This window comes from Cervus elaphus, chromosome 12 (genome assembly GCF_910594005.1).
Source record: "Cervus elaphus chromosome 12, mCerEla1.1, whole genome shotgun sequence".
Lineage (NCBI taxonomy): Eukaryota > Metazoa > Chordata > Mammalia > Artiodactyla > Cervidae > Cervus > Cervus elaphus.
Genome location: NC_057826.1, coordinates 25,222,131 through 25,241,317, shown reverse-complemented (window position 1 = coordinate 25,241,317; position 19,187 = coordinate 25,222,131). Strand labels below are relative to the sequence as shown.

The following is a 19,187-nucleotide window of genomic DNA, read 5'->3' as shown; positions in this document are numbered from 1 at the left end:
TGTATGTTTAAATGATATGTGCGTGTATGTGTGTGTGTTTGCGTGTGTATGAGTCTATATGTATACGACTGTTTTTTCCCCTGGATCTTTGAAAGAAGATGAAGTTATTTTGACAGTTTAACCACTAAACAATAAAGCATGCATCTCTTAAGAATAACATTCTACATAAAGACAATAAAATCACACCTAAGAAGATTAATAATCAGATAATCACAATGGTATGATCACTCACCTAGAGCCAGACATCCTGGAGTGTGAAGTCGAGTGAGCCTTAGGAAGCCTGACTACGAATAAAGCTAGTGGAGGTGATGGAATTCCAGTTGAGCTATTTCAAATCCAAGATGATGCTGTGAAAGTGCTGCATTCAAAATGCCAGCAAATTTGGAAAACTCAGCAGTGGCCACAGGACTGGAAAAGTCAGTTTTCATTCCAATCCCAAAGAAAGGCAATTCCAAAGAATGTTCAAACTCCCGCACAGTTGCACTCATTGCACACGCTAGCAAAGTAATGCTCAGAATTCTCCAAGCCAGGCTTCAACAGTACGTGAACTATGAACTTCCAGATGTTCAAGCTGGATTTAGAAAAGGCAGAGGAACCAGAGATCAAATTGCCAACATCCATTGGATCATCGAAAAAGCAGAGAGTTCCAGAAAAACATCTACTTCTGCTTCAGTGACTATGCCAAAGCCTTTGACTCTGTGGATCACAATAAATTGGAAAATTCTGAAAGAGAGGGGAATACCAGACCACCTGACCTGCCTCTTGAGAAATCTGTATGCAGGTCAGGAAGCAACACTTAGAACTGGACATGGAACAACAGACTGGTTCCAGATAGGGAAAGGCTGTATATTGTCACCTTGCTTATTTAACTTATATGCAGAGTACATCATGAGAAATACTGGGCTGGATGAAGCACAAGCTGGAATCAAGATTGCCGGGAGAAATATCAATAATCTCAGATATGCAGATGACACCACCTTTATGGCAGAAAGTGAAGAACTGAAGAGCTTCTTAAAAAAAAAATAAATAAAGAGCTTCTTGATGAAAGTGAAAGAGGAGAGTGAAAAAGTTGGCTTAAAACTCACCATTCAGAAAACTAAGATCACGGCATCTGGTCTCATCACTTCATGGGAAATAGATGGGGAAACAATGAGAGACTTTATTTTGGGGGGCTGCAAAATCCCTGCAGATGGTGACTGCAACCATGAAATTAAAAGACGCTTGCTCCTTGGAAGAAAAGCTATGACCAACTTAAACAGCATATAAAAGAGCAGAGATATTACTTTGCCGACAAAGGTCCCTCTAGTCAAAACTATGGTTTTTCCAGTATATGTATGGATATGAGAGTTGACTATAAAGAAAGTTGAGTGTCAAAGAATTGATGCTTTTGAACTGTGGTGTTGGAGAAGACTCTTGAGAGTCCCTTGGACTGCAAGGAGATCCAACCAGTCGGTCCTGAAGGAAATCGATCCTGAATATTCATTGGAAGGACTGATGCTGTAGCTGAAGCTCCAGTACTTTGGCCATCTGATTCGAAGAACTGACTCATCCGAAAAGACCCTGATGCTGGGAAAGATTGAAGGCGGGAGGGGTAGGGAACGACAGAGGATGAGATGGTTGGATGGCATCACTGACTCAATGGACATGAGTTTGAGTAAACTCCAGGAGTTGGTGATGGACAGGGAGGCCTGGTGAGCTGCAGTCCATGGGGTCACAAAGAGTCGGACACAAGTGAGCGACTGAACTGACTAAGAAGATTAAAAATAGTTCTTTAATACCATCTAATATTCAAATTTGTTTTTCAGTTTCCCCAATTTCTCAAGATTCTTTTTATATCTTTCTGGTGTGTTTTGAATCTGGAGCCAATCAAAGATTCTTTATTTCAGGTTGTTTAAAATTTTTGAAGATCTAATCCCTTGGCACTAAATTTTCTGATGACTAATTCTGATGACCTTTCTTGTAACATTTCATGTAGCAGTGTTTCTGAAACAGATGCTTTCGGATGTCATCCTCCTCCAAAGAGAGCCATATGACTTTCATTAACATGGTCACGAACTGTGTGCTTTGCGCTCAAGGGAAATGAACCTATGAGCTTTTTGCTGTTTACACAAGAGAAAATTATCTTTTATTGTAGTGCTGTTAATAACCTTTTGTATTGTATCCAGTTGGTAGCTGCCTTGCCTGTGGGACTCTCCTGCAGAAAGGAGAGACTAACTAGAACAGAGTAGTCTCTTGCTTTGAGATAAAAAGGAGACATGGAAATTAAAGACAAAATTAAAGATAAAATGAGAGGCCAGGGAAAGTGGACATGCTTTAGCATCTCTATATTGAAGCTGAATCTTCCTTTCTTCCTTACTCCCTTCCTTCTTAGTTCTGACTTGAGAGCTATACAGTGTTAGAGTTCTTCATGATTTAGGTAACTTTCTTTTTAAATAGTTACCCTCAATTCTCCTATATTTAAAGTGAGAATTTTGATAAAATTTTAAAAAAGAATTTAGTTATAATTCTCTTTTATAGACACCATGCAGTTGATGTGACTTTTTTCCTTAATTCTGTCTCAAAGGCTAAATTTCTAATTTTACTAATGTTTGGAGGCCCCCAAGACCACTCTTAGGTTCACTGATTCACTACTAGTTCAGTTCAGTTCAGTTCAGTCACTCAGTCATGTTCAACTCTTTGCCACCCCATGGACTGCAGCACACCAGCTCTCCCTGTCTATCACCAACTGCCGGAGTTTACTCAAACTCATGTCCATTGAGTCATTGATGCCATCCAACCATCTCATCCTCTGTCGTCCCCTTCTTCTCCCGCCTTCAATCTTTCCCAGCATCAGGGTCTTTTCAGATGAGTCAGCTCTTCGCAACAGGTGGCCTAAGTATTGGAGTTTGAGCTTCAACATCAGTCCTTCCAATGAATATTCAGGATTGATTTCCTTTAGGGTGGACTGGTTTGATCTCCTTGCAGTCCAAGGGACTCTCAAGAGTCTTTTCCAACACCACAGTTCAAAAGCATCAATTCCTCAGCACTCAGCTTTCTTTATAGTCCAACTCTCACATCCATATATGACTACTGGAAGACCATAGCTTTGACTAGAGGGACCTTTGTCGGCAAAGTAATGTCTCTGCTTTTTAATATGCTGTCTAGGTTGGTTATAACTTTCCTTCCAAGGAGTAAGTGTCTTTTAATTTAATGACTGCAATCACCATCTGCAGTGATTTTGGAGCCCAAAAAATAAAGCCTGCCACTGTTTCCTCATCTATTTGCCATGAAGTGATGGGACCAGATGCTGTGATCTTAGTTTTCTGAATGGTGAGTTTTAAGCCAACTTTTTCACTCTCCTCTTTCACTTTCATCAAGAAGCTCTTTAGTTCTTCTTCACTTTCTGTCATAAGGGTGGTGTCATCTGCATATCTGAGGTTATTGATATTTCTCCCATCAATCTTGATTCCAGCTTGTGCTTCATCCAGCCCAGCGTTTCTCATAATGTACTCTACATATAAGTTAAATAAGCAGGGTGACAATATACAGCCTTCACGTGCTCCTTTCCCTATTTGGAACCAGTCTGTTGTTCCATGTCCAGTTCTAAGTGTTGCTTCCTGACCTGCATACAGATTTCTCAAGAGGCAGGTCAGGTGGTCTAGTATTCCCATCTCTTTCAGAATTTTCCACAGTTTGTTGTGATCCACAGAGTCAAATGCTTTGGCCTAGTCACTGAAGCAGAAATAGATGTTTTTCTGGAAGTCTTGCTTTTTCAGTGATCCAGCAGATGTTGGCAATTTGATCTCTGGTTCCTCTGCCTTTTCTAAAACCAGCTTGAACATCTGGAAGTTCACGGTTCACGTGTTGTTGAAGCCAGCTTGGAGAATTTTGAGCACTACTAATGTTACCTGAAAACTGGGTTTCCCTCTTGGTGGATGTTGAGCCAAAAGACACAGCCATGTCAAAGATTGGAAGCAGGAAAGATTTATTACTACAAATAGGGAGAACACTGGGGAATCTTTCCCAAGGCAGTGTCTGCCTTAACAGCAAAGCGGGGGAAGTTTTAAGCTAGGGTACATGCATATTCGTGATGAGGCTTGAGTTCAAGCTTTAGGTGATTAAAGTCAGAATGGTCAGTAAAGGTCAGCATTGTCAGCCTTTTGGTTCCAGTAGATCTGGTGGTTGAGGCCTTAAGCTACTCTTTACCATTAAAAGAGAACTAGACATTTTCACAACTGATGTGTTATCTTTGCTACTGTTATTTTTCTTGCCTGATAGTTTCTGCATTCTTTGTTCTCTTAAGATCATTGATTACTGAGACCTGTTCAAGGGCAAGTATTGTGGCCAGGCTTAGATCCCAGAATGGCTTAGGCCAAAAATGGCTTTTATGTCAGGAAAGTCATGTCTGGTTTTCTTTCTCTGGGGACCTCTACCGTTTCTGCTTACACAAAGATACAGAGTAGTCAGAATATAGCTATACTCAAGGTGATGATTTATTATAGCAAAAGGGTAGAAAGCAAATCAGCCAAAGGAGAAGGCTCATGGGGTGAAGGCTGCAGGAAACTAGGACAAGTTTCTAAGAGTCCTCTCCCAGTGGAGTCACAGAGAAGGAGTTTAATTTCTCCAGTATCAAACTGTGACCACACATGCAGAACTACCAGGGAAGCCCATTAAAGACTTGTTGCTCATGGTTTTTAGTGGGCCTGATCACTAAAAACCAGCACCCTCTTTTTAGAATAATTTCAGGCTCCCAGAAGGAGAATAGCTGCTCAGCATAAACTACGTTGTTTATACAGTTTAGGCTCAGTGAGCCAGTCTTATCAGCTCTGGGAATGGTGGGGACCCTCGCATGATCTAGGCTCCCAGACTCCAGTGAGGATCTACCTTTCAAGGAGGCCTTCCTAAGGATAGCAGTCTCAGGCCTGCTATGTTAACTCTTTTATGTACAACTAGCTTTTTTCCTTTCCTTCTGCTATGCAAATCAGAACATTGAAAGAATGCTTATATCTTCCCAGTGACAAAATTACTCAGATTTATATAACACTGGCAGATGACATGCAGAGAAGGGGAAGCAGAAAAGGAAGTTGCATGCTTTGGTGATTACTTTCATTTTCTCATCCTCAGATGACTAGTTTTTAATTTCTGTGTTAATCCACTACTATTTGTTCAAAAAACTGCAGGCTTCTTGCTAGTACTATTTTAAAAGTTGTACTCTAAAAATCATACTTTGTGCTTTTAAGTAATTGTTTTCTCTTAAAAAATACACTAGTTCCTAAAAACAACCCACAGAATGGGAGTAGGACAGGGAACTTGTACCTAGAATACGTATTTATTACAGTTTATTGATAAAAGACAAATAACCCAGTTTAAAAAATGAATAAAGATCTGAGTAGACATTTCTCCAAACAATATCTACAAGTGTCCAATAAGCCTGTAAAAAGATGCTCAACATCATTAGCCATCAGGGAAAGGCATTCAAAACTATAGTGAGTTATCGCTTCACAAACACTAGGATGGCTTTGATCAAAAATGCATAATAGCATGTTGCTGAGGATATGAAGAAATTGGAACTCTCATATACTGCTGATGGGAATATAAAATGGTATGACTGCTGCAGAAACGTCTGGCAGTTCCTCAAATGATTACACATTAATATATCATATGATCCAACAATTCCACTCCTAGTGATGCCAAAAACTTGGCCTCTGGGTACTAGGGCCAAATTGAATCTCAGAAGCAGAGTTTTGGATGAAGTAGAAAATAATGCTGGTCTGGATGAATTACAAGCTGGAATCAAGTTTGCTGGGACAAATATCAACAACCTCAGAAATGCAGATTATACCACTCTAATGGCAGCAATTGAAGAGGAACTGAAGAGTCTCTTGAGGAGGGTAAAAGAAGGGAGTGAAAAAGTTGGTTAAAAACTCAACATTCAAAAGATCATGGCATCTGGTGCCATCACTTCATGGCAAATAGAAGGGGAAAAGTGGAAACAGTGGAAACAGATTTTATTCTCTTGAGCTCTAAAATCACTGTGGATCTTGGGGTGACTGCAGCCATGACATTAAAAGATGCTTAGTCCTTGGAAAAGCTATGACAAACCTGGAAAGTGTAGTAAAAAGCAGAAACATCACTTTGCTGACAAAGGTCCATATAGTCAAAGCTATGGTTTTTCCAGAAGTCATGTATGGATATGAGAGTTGGGCCATAAAGGTTGAGTGACATAAAGGAGAAATTGAAAAACAAAACAAAACAAAAAAAAGTTGAGTGACAAAGAATTGATGCATTTAAATTGTGTTGGAGAAGACTCTTGAGAGTCCCTTGGACAGCAAGGAGGTTGGTTCAGTTCAGTTCAGTTCAGTAGCTCAGTCATGTCTGACTCTTTGAGACCCCAAGGACTGCAGCACACCAGGCTGCCTTGTGTATCACCAACTCCTGGAGCTTGCTCAAACTCATATCCATTGAGTCGGTGATGCCATCCAACCATCTCATCCTCTGTCATCCCCTTCTCCTCCCGCCTTCAATCTTTCCCAACATCAGGGTCTTTTCAGATGAGTCAGTTTTTCGTATCAGGTGGCCAAAGACTGGAGCTTCAGCTTCAGCATCAGTCCTTCCAATTTCAGGACTGATTTCCTTTAGGATTGACTGGTTTGATCTCCTTGCAGTCCAAGGGACTCTCAAGAATCTTCTCCAACACCACATTTCAAAACATCAGTTCTTCAGCACTCAGCTTTCTTTATTGTCCAACTCTCACATCCATACATGACTACTAGAAAAACCATAGCTTTGACTAGATGGACCTTTGTCAGCAAAGTAATGTCTCTGCTTTTTAATATGCTCTTTAGGTTGGTCATAGCTTTTCTTCCAAGGAGCAAACATCTTTTAATTTCATGGCTGCAGTCACCATCTGCAGGGATTTTGGAACCCAAGAAAATAAAGTCTCTCACTGTTTCCATTGTTTCCCCATCTATTTGCTATGAAGTGATGGGACTGGATGCCATGATCTTAGTTTTTCGAATGTTGAGTTTTAAGCCAGCTTTTTCACTCTCCTCTTTCATTTTCATCAAGAGGTTCTTCAATTCCTCTTGGCTTTCTGCCATAAGGGAGGTGTCATCTGCATATCTGAGGTTGTTGATATTTCTCCCGGCAATCTTGATTCCAGCTTGTGCTTCATCCAGGCCAGCATTTTACATGATGTGCTCTGCATATAAGTTAGAAAAGAAGGGTGACAATATACAGCCTTCACGTACTCGTTTCCCAATTTGGAACCAGTCTGTTGTTCCATGTCCAGTTCTAACTGTTGCTTCTTGACATGCATACATGTTTCTTAGGAGGCAGGTGAGGTGGTCTGATAGTCCTATCTCTTTCAGAATTTTCCACAGTTTGTTGTGATCCACACAGTCAAAGGCTTTGGCATAGTCAATAAAGCAGAAGTAGATGTTTTTCCAGAACTCTCTGCTTTTTCTATGATCCAACAAAGGTTGGCAATTTGATCTGTGGTTCCTTTGCCTTTTCTAAATTCAGCTTGAACATTTGGAAGTTCTCAGTTCATGTACTGATGAAGCCAGCTTGGAGAATTTTGAGCATTACTTTGCTAGTGTGTGCGATGAGTGCAACTAACTGTGTGGTAGTTTCAACATTCTTTGGCATTGCCTTTCTTTGGGATTGGAATGAAAACTGACCTTTTCCAGTTCTGTGGCCACTGCTGAGTTTTCCAGATTTGCTGGCATATTGAGTGTAGCAATTTCACAGCATCATCTTTTAGGATTTGAAATAGCTCAACTGGAATTCTATTACCTCCACTAGCTTTGTTCGTAGTGGTGCTTCCTAAGGCCCACTTGACTTCAGACTCCAGGATGTCTGGCTCTAAGTGAGTGATCACACACCATCATCATTATCTGGATCATTACAGTCTTTTTTGTATAGTTCTGTGTATTCTTGCCACCTTTTCTTAATGTCTTCTCCTTCTGTTAGGTCCATACTGTTCCTGTCCTTTATTGTGCCTATCTTTGCTTGAAATGTTCCCTTGGTATCTCTAATTTTCTTGAAGAGTTCTCTAGTCTTTTCCATTCTGTTGTTTTCCTCTATTTCTTTGCATTGATCACTGAGGAAGGCTTTCTTATCTCTCCTTGCTGTTCTTTGGAACTCTGCATTCAGATGGGTATATCTTTCCTTTTCTCCTTTGCCTTTAACTTCTCTTCTTTTCTCAGCTAGGAGATCAATGAATCTTAAAGGAAATTAATCCAGAATATTCACTGAAAGGACTGATGCTGAAGCTGAAGCTCCAATCGTTTGGCCACCTGATGTGAAGAGTTAACTCCTTGTTAAAAACCCTGATGCTGGGAAAGATTGAAGGCAGGAGGAGAAGGGGATGACAGAAGATGAGATGGTTGGATGGCATCACCAACTCACTTGACATGAGTTTGAGCAAGCTCCAGGAGTTGGTGTAGGCCCGGGAGGCCTGGCGTGTTGCAGTTCATGGGGTTGCAGAGTCGGACATGACTGAGTTACTGAACTGAGGTAGCACCAGGACCCTGCCCCAAGGCTGCACTGTCGTTTCCTGGCTAACCCTTCCGTGTCTCCGCGTCCCCTCCCTTCCCTGATTAGCAACTGTTTGAATCTGCCTTTTGGAAATCAGGGAAGATCTTGGAGGCTGGTGTCTGTTCCCTACAAACAAGGCATGGGTGAGGGCTGCTGGCACAGAAAGGCTGCTGTGCCCAGGAGCCACGCAGGGTCTTTCTCAGTTGCATGCGTGCGTGCATGCTAAGTCACTTCAGTTGTGTCTGACTCTTTGTGACCCTGTGGACTCTGGCCCACCAGGCTCCTCCATCCATGGGATTCTCCAGGCAAGAATACTGCAGTGGGTTTCCAGTTCATGCTCCGGGGATCTTCCCAACCCAGGGACTGCATGCGTATCTCTTATATGTCTCCTGTATTGGCAGGGAGGTTCTTTACCGCTAGCGCCACCTGGGAAGTTTCACTAGGTATATACATATGAAAACATATATCCATCCAAAAACTTGGACAAGAATATTCATAGCAGCATTATTCATAATAGCCAAAAAGTAGAAGCAACCTAAATGCCCATCAACTGATTCCATTTATATAAAATATTCAGAATAGCCAAATGGATAGTGAAAGAAAGTAGATTAGTGATTGACAGGGGCTGGGAGGATTGGGGTTGATTGCTTAGGGATACCGAGTTTCTTTTTGGAGTAGTGAAAGTGTTCTAAAATTGATTATGGTGATGATACACAGCTCTGTGAATATACTAAAAACCTCTGAATAATACACTTTAAATGGGTGAATTAAGTGGCCTGTGTATTATATCTTGATAAAGCTGTTGGAAAAATGTACCCATTCTTAAGAGTAAATAAAGTGAATTATTTGTTCATTATCATGAACAGCTTATCTGAAATATTCTGGTATTTATTAGAATTTATAACGGATATTTTCAGACACAGGTCAGCTACTAACTTCATTGGACTATCACTTGTTCATTCTGAAGAGGGGTGATTAGGAAACCAGAAGAGAAATGAGACTATGTTGGGAATGGTTTAAGCATTTTCTTCTTCGCACGTATGACGTACCTGTGTTTCTGTCAGGTCTCTTACTTTAGAAATAAACCTCGATTTTCGTCATCTGGTTCCTGGCTGCTTATGTTGCCCAAATGGTGACTGAAGGTGGGACTTCCCTAAGAAGTTCTTGGCTGGAAGCTTTGCCTCCTGGGGGTCTTAAGTGTCAGTTAGAATGCTCATCTATTAGCCTCGGAATATTATTAAGTCATATGGATGTGAATTGACTTGTGTTTAGGCACAGGAAGTGAGTTTTCCTCCTACTTGCTTTTTATTTTATTCAGAATTCATCAATTCACTTGAACTGTAGCAGTATATTATAGAAAAACAAAACAACAACCCCCCAGTATATGGTACACAAATCTTTTTATTTAATGATCTTACTGACATATGTTTCTTTCTTTCCTTTTTTTAAATCTTGTTCAGCATATACCAAGGAAGGCATGACTGACAATGCAGTCTGTGTTCCGCCGAGCCTGGTGCTTTGCATTAATCCCATATCAGTGTCTGGCAGGGAGAAAGAATCCTGAGGAGTCTGGGACAACTTTCTTATTCCTCATGAGACAATCTCACAGTGACTTCAGTCTGTTTTTTGAAGTATTGTAAATTCTTAGCCAGACAATCCCTCAAACTCATGTTCAAAGGCAAATACCAAAGCATATCCTGAAACCAAATATAAATGAATTTTAGATTGGCTGCCATTTTAGCTGATACACATCACTGCTCCCCTCATCTTGATTCTTGCACACTTGTCAAAGGAGTTGGAAGCTCTCAGTGGGTGTTTCAGAAATATGAAATAAATGCATTTTTTATATTTCCCAAGATGGTTAGATAGCATCACTGACTCAATGGACATGAATTTGAGCAAATTGCAGGCGGGAGTGAAGGACAGGGAAACCTGGCGTGCTGCAGTCCATGGGGTCGCGAAGAGTTGGACATGACTTAGTAACTGAACAACAACAACGAGAGGACATTATTACATATCTTGTAATCCCAGCAAGGACTGGCTGAGTGCACAAACACAGCCAATCACAAAGCAAGGATGGCTGTGAAGGTGAAACCCTGTGTCCTGCTGGCCAGTCCACTCCTGCACTACTGTGCTCTTTCCTTATAGAAGCTGAGCTGGTGACCACATCATGGTGTGGTCTTCAGAGGACAGTGGTCATCTCATTTCCTTTGTGACTTGACTGTCTGAGATTCTACGTTTTATGGGACTGTGGATTTGGCGTGTGACACAGGTCTAATGACCAGATGTGCTGTTTCTTTGGTGTTTCCATGATCGATATTCTTGTAAATCCCTTCAGGAATTTTAGTACTGTTCAATCTGTATCTAAATTATTAAATCTGACGGTAAGAAGTAGGACCCTTGGCAGAAATTGAGTATTTGAGAACGACCAGTTAACGAACACCTAAACAACTTCATAGAGCAGACAAGAACAGATCTTTCAAGCAAAAGGGCTCTGTTCTTAACTCCGAGTAACTGGTGTCGGGATGCCAAACCCCAGAACTGCCATTAGTTTGGATATTGTGGGTTAGTTTACTGGAGAAGTGGGTTGTGATGTTAATGTGGTACAGATCATTCTTTCTGTCCTTGTCCCAAACCTGTCATCCTGCAGAGCTCCTGCATGCAGTCATATCCTGCTGTTAGGCACCAAGCCACACCAAGGAACTCTAGCCAGTAGGCGTTTGTGGCAAGAGGAACAAAAAGTTGATAAAAGTCTTACCTGTTTTTGTTTTCTCTCTCCCATCTGCTACATCCTTACCAGGCAAAAGTAGAAGAAAAGATCCAAGAGGTCTTCAGTTCTTACAAGTTCAACCACCTTGTACCAAGGTAAGCTGTGGTTAGCAGTCTGAGTGGATCTGGGAAATACCATCTCCCGTGGGAGCCTTTCTTCTTTCCTCCTTGAGCTTGGCCAACCTTGGGGTGTTGCAGCTGTGAGGCTGGGGCTTCCTCACCTTGCGGCTCCCTGGAGATGCTCCTGACCTCAGCTCCTGCCGCTATTAGAATACCGACTGGAGGAGTTGTGCACTTGAGCTGAGCCATCAGGTGTTGCATGGGGATCCCCCTCAGGGCCTGAACTCTGAGCTCTGATGATGGATGGAGAGAGAGAAAAGCTTGTGATCCTGCAGCTTGGTTCTGAGCCTCTGCACTGGTGTTCAGAACTCTCAGGTTTTCTTTTTCATATAACACTTTGAATCAGATATAGAGTCAGGGGGATGGCAAAGGATGGATTCCTTTGGTGTATGTTAGGACATGACTGGGAAAATGTGGGACGTTTGAGCTTCTCCCAGCCTGGCCCTTGTTGGTGACTGTGCAGCAGATTCTCAGGGCCACATTTTAAGTGAGAAATACAATGCCTTTTGTTATCCTTGGTGCTTAGCAAGTTGAAGCCTTCTAAGCTCTTTTGAGGCAGAGATTACAAAAGGGGGATTACAAACAGAAACTTATTAATTTGAACCTTCATTTTCTCTCCCCGCCCAGTTTCGTCATGTATCACACTAGAATTTCGTAAGGGCATTTCTCTTCTAATCACAGATTGCTTCTCTGAAACCACGCTGTGCCATCTTCCCTCATCAGTAGTTCAAATTGTGTTTGCTCATCGTTTTATTTTGATGTTACAGTACTTTCCCTAGACAGTCTCTGAACATAGAGTAGTTGGGCTGCTGGCTGGTTCTCTCTGGTTGGGAAGCTTACTGGTGTAAAATCTGGCCTGACCTTGTTCACGTCTCCCGACTTCCTGCCACCTCCTCACACACTGACTCCTGGCAAGTCAGTCTCTGGGTGCTTTTACTTACTGAGCATTACAAATATTTCTAGCCTCACTTAACTTTGTGTCTGTGTTTTTTGTCCCTATTTCCCTAAAAAAGAAGTTTCGCTAGAAAACTCTGATTCGCCAAGACAGAAAAGAATCAGAAAAAGGGAAAGCTAGGTGGAAAAATTCTCTTCATCTTCCTTCCCCGGAGAAGGAAAGCATCAGCTAACCAGAGAAGTCTTTTTCCAAACTGCTAACCTAGATCTCTGCATTAACCCAAAGCCCCGACCTCAGAAAATGAATTGTTGCTCTTGTCATGAGTGGCAGCTGGAGCTTAGCAAATGACACCATTTATGTAAACAGCTCGGGGAGAAGGAGCCCTCTGGCCAGGACAGGCTGTTCTCCCGGAGGTGGTGGGACTTGGTAATGGTATGGGGCACGGTGGCTCCAGGGGGGTTTTGTGGTTAGAGTTGCACTTGTTCTCTGAGTCTCTGTCCACTGTGGACATATGTCCTCTGTGTTCCCCAAAGGACCTTTGATCATTTGACATTCCCTTGTCACCCACCATCAGAGTAGAGGCCTTGGGCTTTCCTTTTATCCTCACTGAGATGGGAGGGAGAATGGGAATTTATAATCTGAGAAGAAGCTGTGTTTGGGGAGTGGTAGTGGAGGACAGTAAATGAGAGAAATCCCTGATTCTTAGGTCTTTAGGTCAGATGTGGGTAGAAAACAAAAAATGTTCCTCCTTTGTGGATATAGAATACATCAGAGCTCTGGGTTTATTTCAGGAATCTGACATTTCCCATTTTATCATTGTTGCCTATGAAAATGAGTGTTTTAAAGGATGCTAATTAGCATCTTATGTCACAGCATGCTAATTAATATTAGAGACATTACACATTGTGGGTGAGTAACTGAGAATGTAAATCAGCTTATCAATATAAGGCTGGAGCCGAAAATTTTCACTGTAGAATGAACTTCCGGGACATAAGAAGAAATATGAAAATTTAATCAGCATTTTAAATTGCTATCACAATTACAATATATTTAACATTTCATCAGTCAGATTTTAAAATTCTGGTATTATATTGCAGGAACAGACCTTCCTTGTTAGCTAAAGTGAGCATTCAGATATTAGTGATTAATCTAGGTGACACAGCTCATTTGTGTCTCTGAGGTCATGATGTTGATTGGATGTGATAGAAACACACGCACACTCCCGAGACCACTGACCATGCCCTGGTCCAGGGATGTCAGGAATGATGCTGAGGAGGCATCCGTCTATTCAGCCTTTTAGAGCCACTGCCAAGTAGATTTGGCTGAAATTCAAGGCTGAAGCTGAATGTTGTTACATCCTACCATTTATTCCTCATCGCAGAAATGATTTTTCTTGCTCTCAGACTGTGAAACATGCATCTTCTCTGGAGTGAGGTGGTCCATCCCAAGAAGCCTTTGGACCATGCTTTGAACAGTTTTGTCTATCAGCATCCTGCTTTCCCATAAAAGTTAATTTTTCCTTCCCTCTGGTTAGTCATTCTCACTGTTTCATATGCTTACGGATTTACTTTCTTCCATGTATTATATATTAGCTCTAGTAACAAACCTGAAATTCATGAACCACACACACACACTCACATAGTCACATAAAATTTTTCATTTGTCAGGGAGTTCCATGATGACCTAGTGGTTAGGATTCTGGGCTTCCACTGCTATAACCCAGTAACCCAGGTTCAATCCCTGATCTGAGAACTGAGATCCTTCAAGCCATGTGTCATGGCAAAAAAAAAAAAGAAAAACTAGAAAAGAAACCCCAATTTTCCTGGGGGGGGTGGTGGTGGTGGGGATGTAGCTTGCTGCTGCTTGGAAGGGGGAAGTAATTGGTAATGCTAACAGAGCACTGAAGGTTAAGTGTTGGCAGTACTTCTGAAGCCAGACTACTCTGGGTTAAGCTCTCAAAGCACTTCTCACATGGGCATCTGCTCAGCTTCCATGTCTTCTGCCTTTTCTGTGTGTGATGCTGCTTTAGCACTTCCCAAATCCTGCGCAGTTAGAAGATGTGGTCCTTCACACTGTTGTTCTATCCAGGGTCCTTACAAATTAAGTTCATCTTCCCTCCCACCCTCCCTTGAATGACTTATTACTTATGTGCCAGAAGTGTACTTTTTGACTGGAGAAGCCACTGACTTTAGTGGGTTCAAAACCCTCCCAGAGGCCAACAGTGGACCGAATCCCTGTTCTCTCATCTGTCACAAACAGATGCTCAGGGATGGTCCAGGTTTAGGAGGAGGGAGTGTGTTTGCTCTCCTTCAGTCTGCCATGTTCATTGAAAGTCATTCGTTCCTTCACCCATCTGGAAACAGTTTCTAGGGGGTCAGGCCCTGCCAGGCTCTTGGAACAGAGTGAGTGAGGCTGACCTAGGACCTGGTCCTGCTGGGAGCAAATTCTGGGCTTGCCTTCACCTGGCTTGGGCTTCTAATTCTCCTGTCAGTTCTCTAGTGAGTCCCCACCTGCTCTGTTAATGGTCTGTTGCACTCTCCTGGTTTTTCTTGTCCACCACACCCATCCTGGCCATACCTGCGTGATGAGCTCTGTCAGCAGTGTGCCGGCCTCATTCCATTCCCTCCCACCTCTGCCTTTCCACTCTTCCCGGATCGCCAGCCCTCACCATGGCATTGTTGCTGCTTATGCTAAAGGGTCCTAGCAGGACTGCCAAGAAAAATTACTCATCAGTGCCTTCTGCGTGGCTTCATCAGAAGTTCATATTCCTCAGCTTCAGCTGGGCCTCCACTCCTGTTTATTATTCCTTATTTGTCTTGGGTAGATTTCCTAACACATTCCCCATGATGACCATCCCACACTCTCCCATGGTCTTGCGTCTTCATCCATGAGAAAACTGAGGCATCCCACATGTTTCATTGGCATCCCTATTCCCTACTTCAGCCTCCTGTGTCTGGCTTTACACTCTCCCGTTGTTTCGGAGAATGGATCCTCATTCATTATTGTCAGGCTTACCTTACCTCTCCTCCTGACATCCTCACCTGATTACACTGCCAGTGCTTTAAACCCCACCTCTCACCCGGGACCTCCTTGAAAAAAGAAATTGTGTTTCTTCTGTATGATCTGAATCTGCCCTCCCCACCCCCCGAACTCTCTTGATGTTTACCAGCCGCTCTGTAGGGCGTCCTCTCCTCAGTCTCACCGTGGCAGGTGCGACATGTCAACCGTGGACATGTCCACACCTGCATGAAACGCTCTCCGCCCACTCTGCCTGTGACACGACCCTGCCTCGGTCCCTCCCCTGCGTGTGCTGCCCTTTACTTCTCTCCTCTGGCTTCCTGTCCTCCAAGCCCTTAAATGTGTCGTCTTCCCTCGGCTCTGCCTTTAAACGTTTCTCTCTGCCCCGTCTTCTGCTTCTGCAGCTTCACCTGTCATCTCTGTGCAGATAAGTGAGTCCCAGTTCATCTGTGTCCCCTGGATCCCTCTTTGGAGTCCCACACGTGTTTCCAGTGGTTTAACTGACATCCTCACTTGAATAACGTCCGAGTGCTTTGAACAGTCAGCCTCTCCTGGACACGGTGGAAGAACTAAGTTCTTCCCACCTGGTTGATTCTTTTTTGTTTGTTTGTTTTAAAATTTAATTGGAGGCTAATTGCTCTACAATGTTGTGTTGGTTTCTGCTGTAGAACAGTGTGAATCAGACATAGGCATACATATGTCCCCTCCCTCTTGAACCTAGCTCCCACCCCACCACCCCCTGGTTGACTCTAAACAGGGTCTTACCCTGTCTTCCTGCTTCATCTATTTTCCCACTTAGTGCTTTCATCAGTCCAGTTTGTAAACACATACCGAATCCCTAGTGGGGTCAGATAATTTTTCTAAAGCCATGATTCTAGTTATTTTTTCTCAGCTGAAAATCCTCAGTTTTCTTATGCCAGTTTTTTTTAATGAGGTATAACTGACAACATTATATTCATTTCAGGTGTGCAACGTAATGGTTCAGTATTTGTATATGCTGCAGTATGGTCACCACAATAAGTCCAATTAACACTCAGCCCCATGTGAAAGTGAAAGTCACTCAGTTGTGTCCAACTCTTTGCGACTCCATGGACTGTAGCCCACCAGGTTCCTCTGTCCATGAAATTCTCCAGGCAAGAATACTGGAGTGGGTAGCCATTTCCTTCTTGATCTTCCTGACCCAGGGATTGAACCCAGGTCTCCTGCATTGCAGGCAGATTCTTAATCATCTGAGCCACCAGGGAAGCCCACTCAGCACTATATATACTCACAAATTATTTTTCTTATGATGAGAAGTTTCAACGTCCTCTGGTAGCTACTTTCATATGCAATACAGTATTATTATTTAAATTAAAAAAAACTTCACGTTATATTGAAGTATAGCTGATTAACAAGTAGTGATAGTTTCAGGTGCACATCAGAGCAACTCAGCTGTCCATCAACATGTATCCATTCTCCCCCAGACTCCCCTCCCATTCAGGCTGCCACATAACGCAATGCAGTGTTATAACTAAGGTCACGATGCCGCACGTTACATCGTCATGACTTACTCGTTTTATAACTGGAACTTTGTACCTTTTGACCCCCGTCACCCATTTCACTGCCCTCCCCTTCCACCTCCCACCTTAGGCAGCTACCAGTCTGTCTTCTGTATCCATGAGCTCACAGCTTTTTTTTTTTTTGGTGGAAGCCCTAGCGTGTCACATACAAGTGAGATTGTGCAGTATTCTTCTTTTTGTCTGACTTATGCCACTGAGCATAATGTCCTCCAAGTCTCCCCATGTTACTGCAGGTTCCTTTTGAGTGTTAAATTGAGTTAAATTTCTCAGCTGGCATCCCAGATCCCTTCTTGACCATTCCCCTTTCATTCCTAACAGCCAGGCCAAGTCCCCAACTTGTCACTCCCCTGCATGCTTTATACTCATCTGTAGGATGTAGTAAAGCTGTTAGCTGCTTGTAGCCATTTAAACGTAAATTAACTAAAATTATTAATAAAGTTTAAAATTTAGTTGCTCAGTTACAGTAGCCACATTGCAAGTGCTCAGTACCCACATGTGACTTGTTGCTATTTGACAGTACAGCCAAAGACTCTTCTATCATCACTAAAAGTTCTCTTGGATGGCCCTGGTTTGGTTCCTTTTGTTTCTCTTCCTTCTGGCTGAACTGATGTCTTCCCACCATCGCCTCACCTCCTCTTCTCCTCTACCTGTAAAACATTCTCCTTCTTCCAGGGCCCCCACCTCAAGTTCCACCTGTTCATGCAGCCTCCCCTGATCATTTCTTTCTGAATGAGATGCCTACCCCAGCCACTTTAGAGCTTCAGCAACATTTTAAACGTTTTTTCTTTATGAAACCTACCCATTTTTTTCATCATCTTGTAACTTATGTCTTTATCTCATTTCCAGTACTGAACTGGAAGCCTTTTTGAAGTAAAGACTACTTATTCTGTGCTCAGTACTGTGGGAGTTCAATAAACAATTGTTGAATTGAATACCTAGGGAAGAGAATGCTTCTTCTTTCGTTTCTTTTCTGGAATCAGCAAGCACAGTGAATGTCTCAAATTCTTTGCTTTTTTCTTTCCTTCTGTGACCACACAGACAGACCCCTTCTGTAAGACCCAGCAAAAAGCAACCCCCCCCCACCCTGCCCTTTGCCTGCCTGTGCAGGTGGTCACGGCGGACACAGTCCGTCTTAGAGCCAGTGCTGCTGACATCAGGGCAAGGAGAGCGGCTGGCTGCAGCATGCAGACATGATCCTCCAGCTGGGACTGTGGGGCAGCGCGTGGAGGTGGGATGTGGGGAGGGGATAATAGACCGAGGGCTTCCCAGGTGTGCCAGTGGTAAAGAACCTGCCCGCCAGTGCAGGAGACATGAGAGACGCGAGTTTGACCCCTGGGTTGGGAAGATCCCCTGGAGGAGGGCACGGCAACCCACTCCAGTATGCATGCTTGGAGAATCCCATGGACAGAGGAGCCTGGTGGACTATGGTCCATGGGGTCACAGAGTCGGACACGACTGAAGTGACTTAGCACAGTAACGGACGGATGAGTGAGGGGCAGGCAGAGTACAAACCTCAGACTTCAGAGAAGTGAGCCCAGAAGAAATGACTGGAATGGTAGAGGTGAACCAAGTCAGGGACGTGGCGAGGCTCAGGATGGGGTGCCGCAACGTATCTGTTCTCAGCTGGACCCCGGAGGAGCCTCCTGGGTAGTTTCTTCTGCCTGGCTAAGTGTGCTTATGGTGGTGTTTCTCGCCCAAAGCTACCAGCCCCAAGGGAGAGGATCCCCTCAAACATTCATCAGCATGATTTCCAGACACTTGAGGGGCATTCAGAGGCTGGCCTCTTTTCTCCGGTGTAGGTGCCCCGGGGAGCTGAACATGTTGCTGTTTTCTGCTCATTGACTGTGGGGGGTGACCAGAAGGTGAGAGTGTGTGTGTGAGTGTGCGGGTGTGCCCATGTGCACACGTGTGTTCTGTACTGGGGGAAGCAGGGGCTGTGAGAGTGGTTTTACTAAAGCTCTTTGTCTTCCCAGGCTTATTTTGCAGAGAGAGAAGCACTTCCATTATCTGAAAAGAGGCCTCCGACAGCTGACAGATGCCTATGAGGTAAACACCTTGCCCAGGAGCTCTCTCTTCCAGATTATCTGCCTTAATCTTTCTTTTCTTTTTTTCTGTTGGGATGTAAAAGGCATGTATGAGCTTGACCTGTTGCAGATTCACTCACTGTCCCCGTGGCTCTGGTACAATCTGGGTGCACAGCCGCCTGGCCCCACATAGCTGGGATGCCTACTTTTGAAAGGACAGAACTGGAGCTCCTCTAGTCTCCCCCTGCTCAGAGCCACTGGAGCCCCCAGCTCGGGGCGGGG

The 19,187-nt window shown here is 43.4% G+C and overlaps 1 protein-coding gene across 1 annotated transcript in view; it reads left to right on the top strand.

The window, feature by feature from the left end:
• LOC122704967 (protein farnesyltransferase subunit beta) overlaps positions 1–19,187 on the top strand; it is an 85,666-nt gene that overhangs the window by 23,646 nt on the left and 42,833 nt on the right. Inside the window, exons 2-3 of the mRNA XM_043920128.1 lie at positions 11,321–11,385; positions 18,855–18,927. Of these exons, the coding sequence (XP_043776063.1) occupies positions 11,321–11,385; positions 18,855–18,927 (138 nt within the window). The remainder of the gene's footprint in view (positions 1–11,320; positions 11,386–18,854; positions 18,928–19,187) is intronic.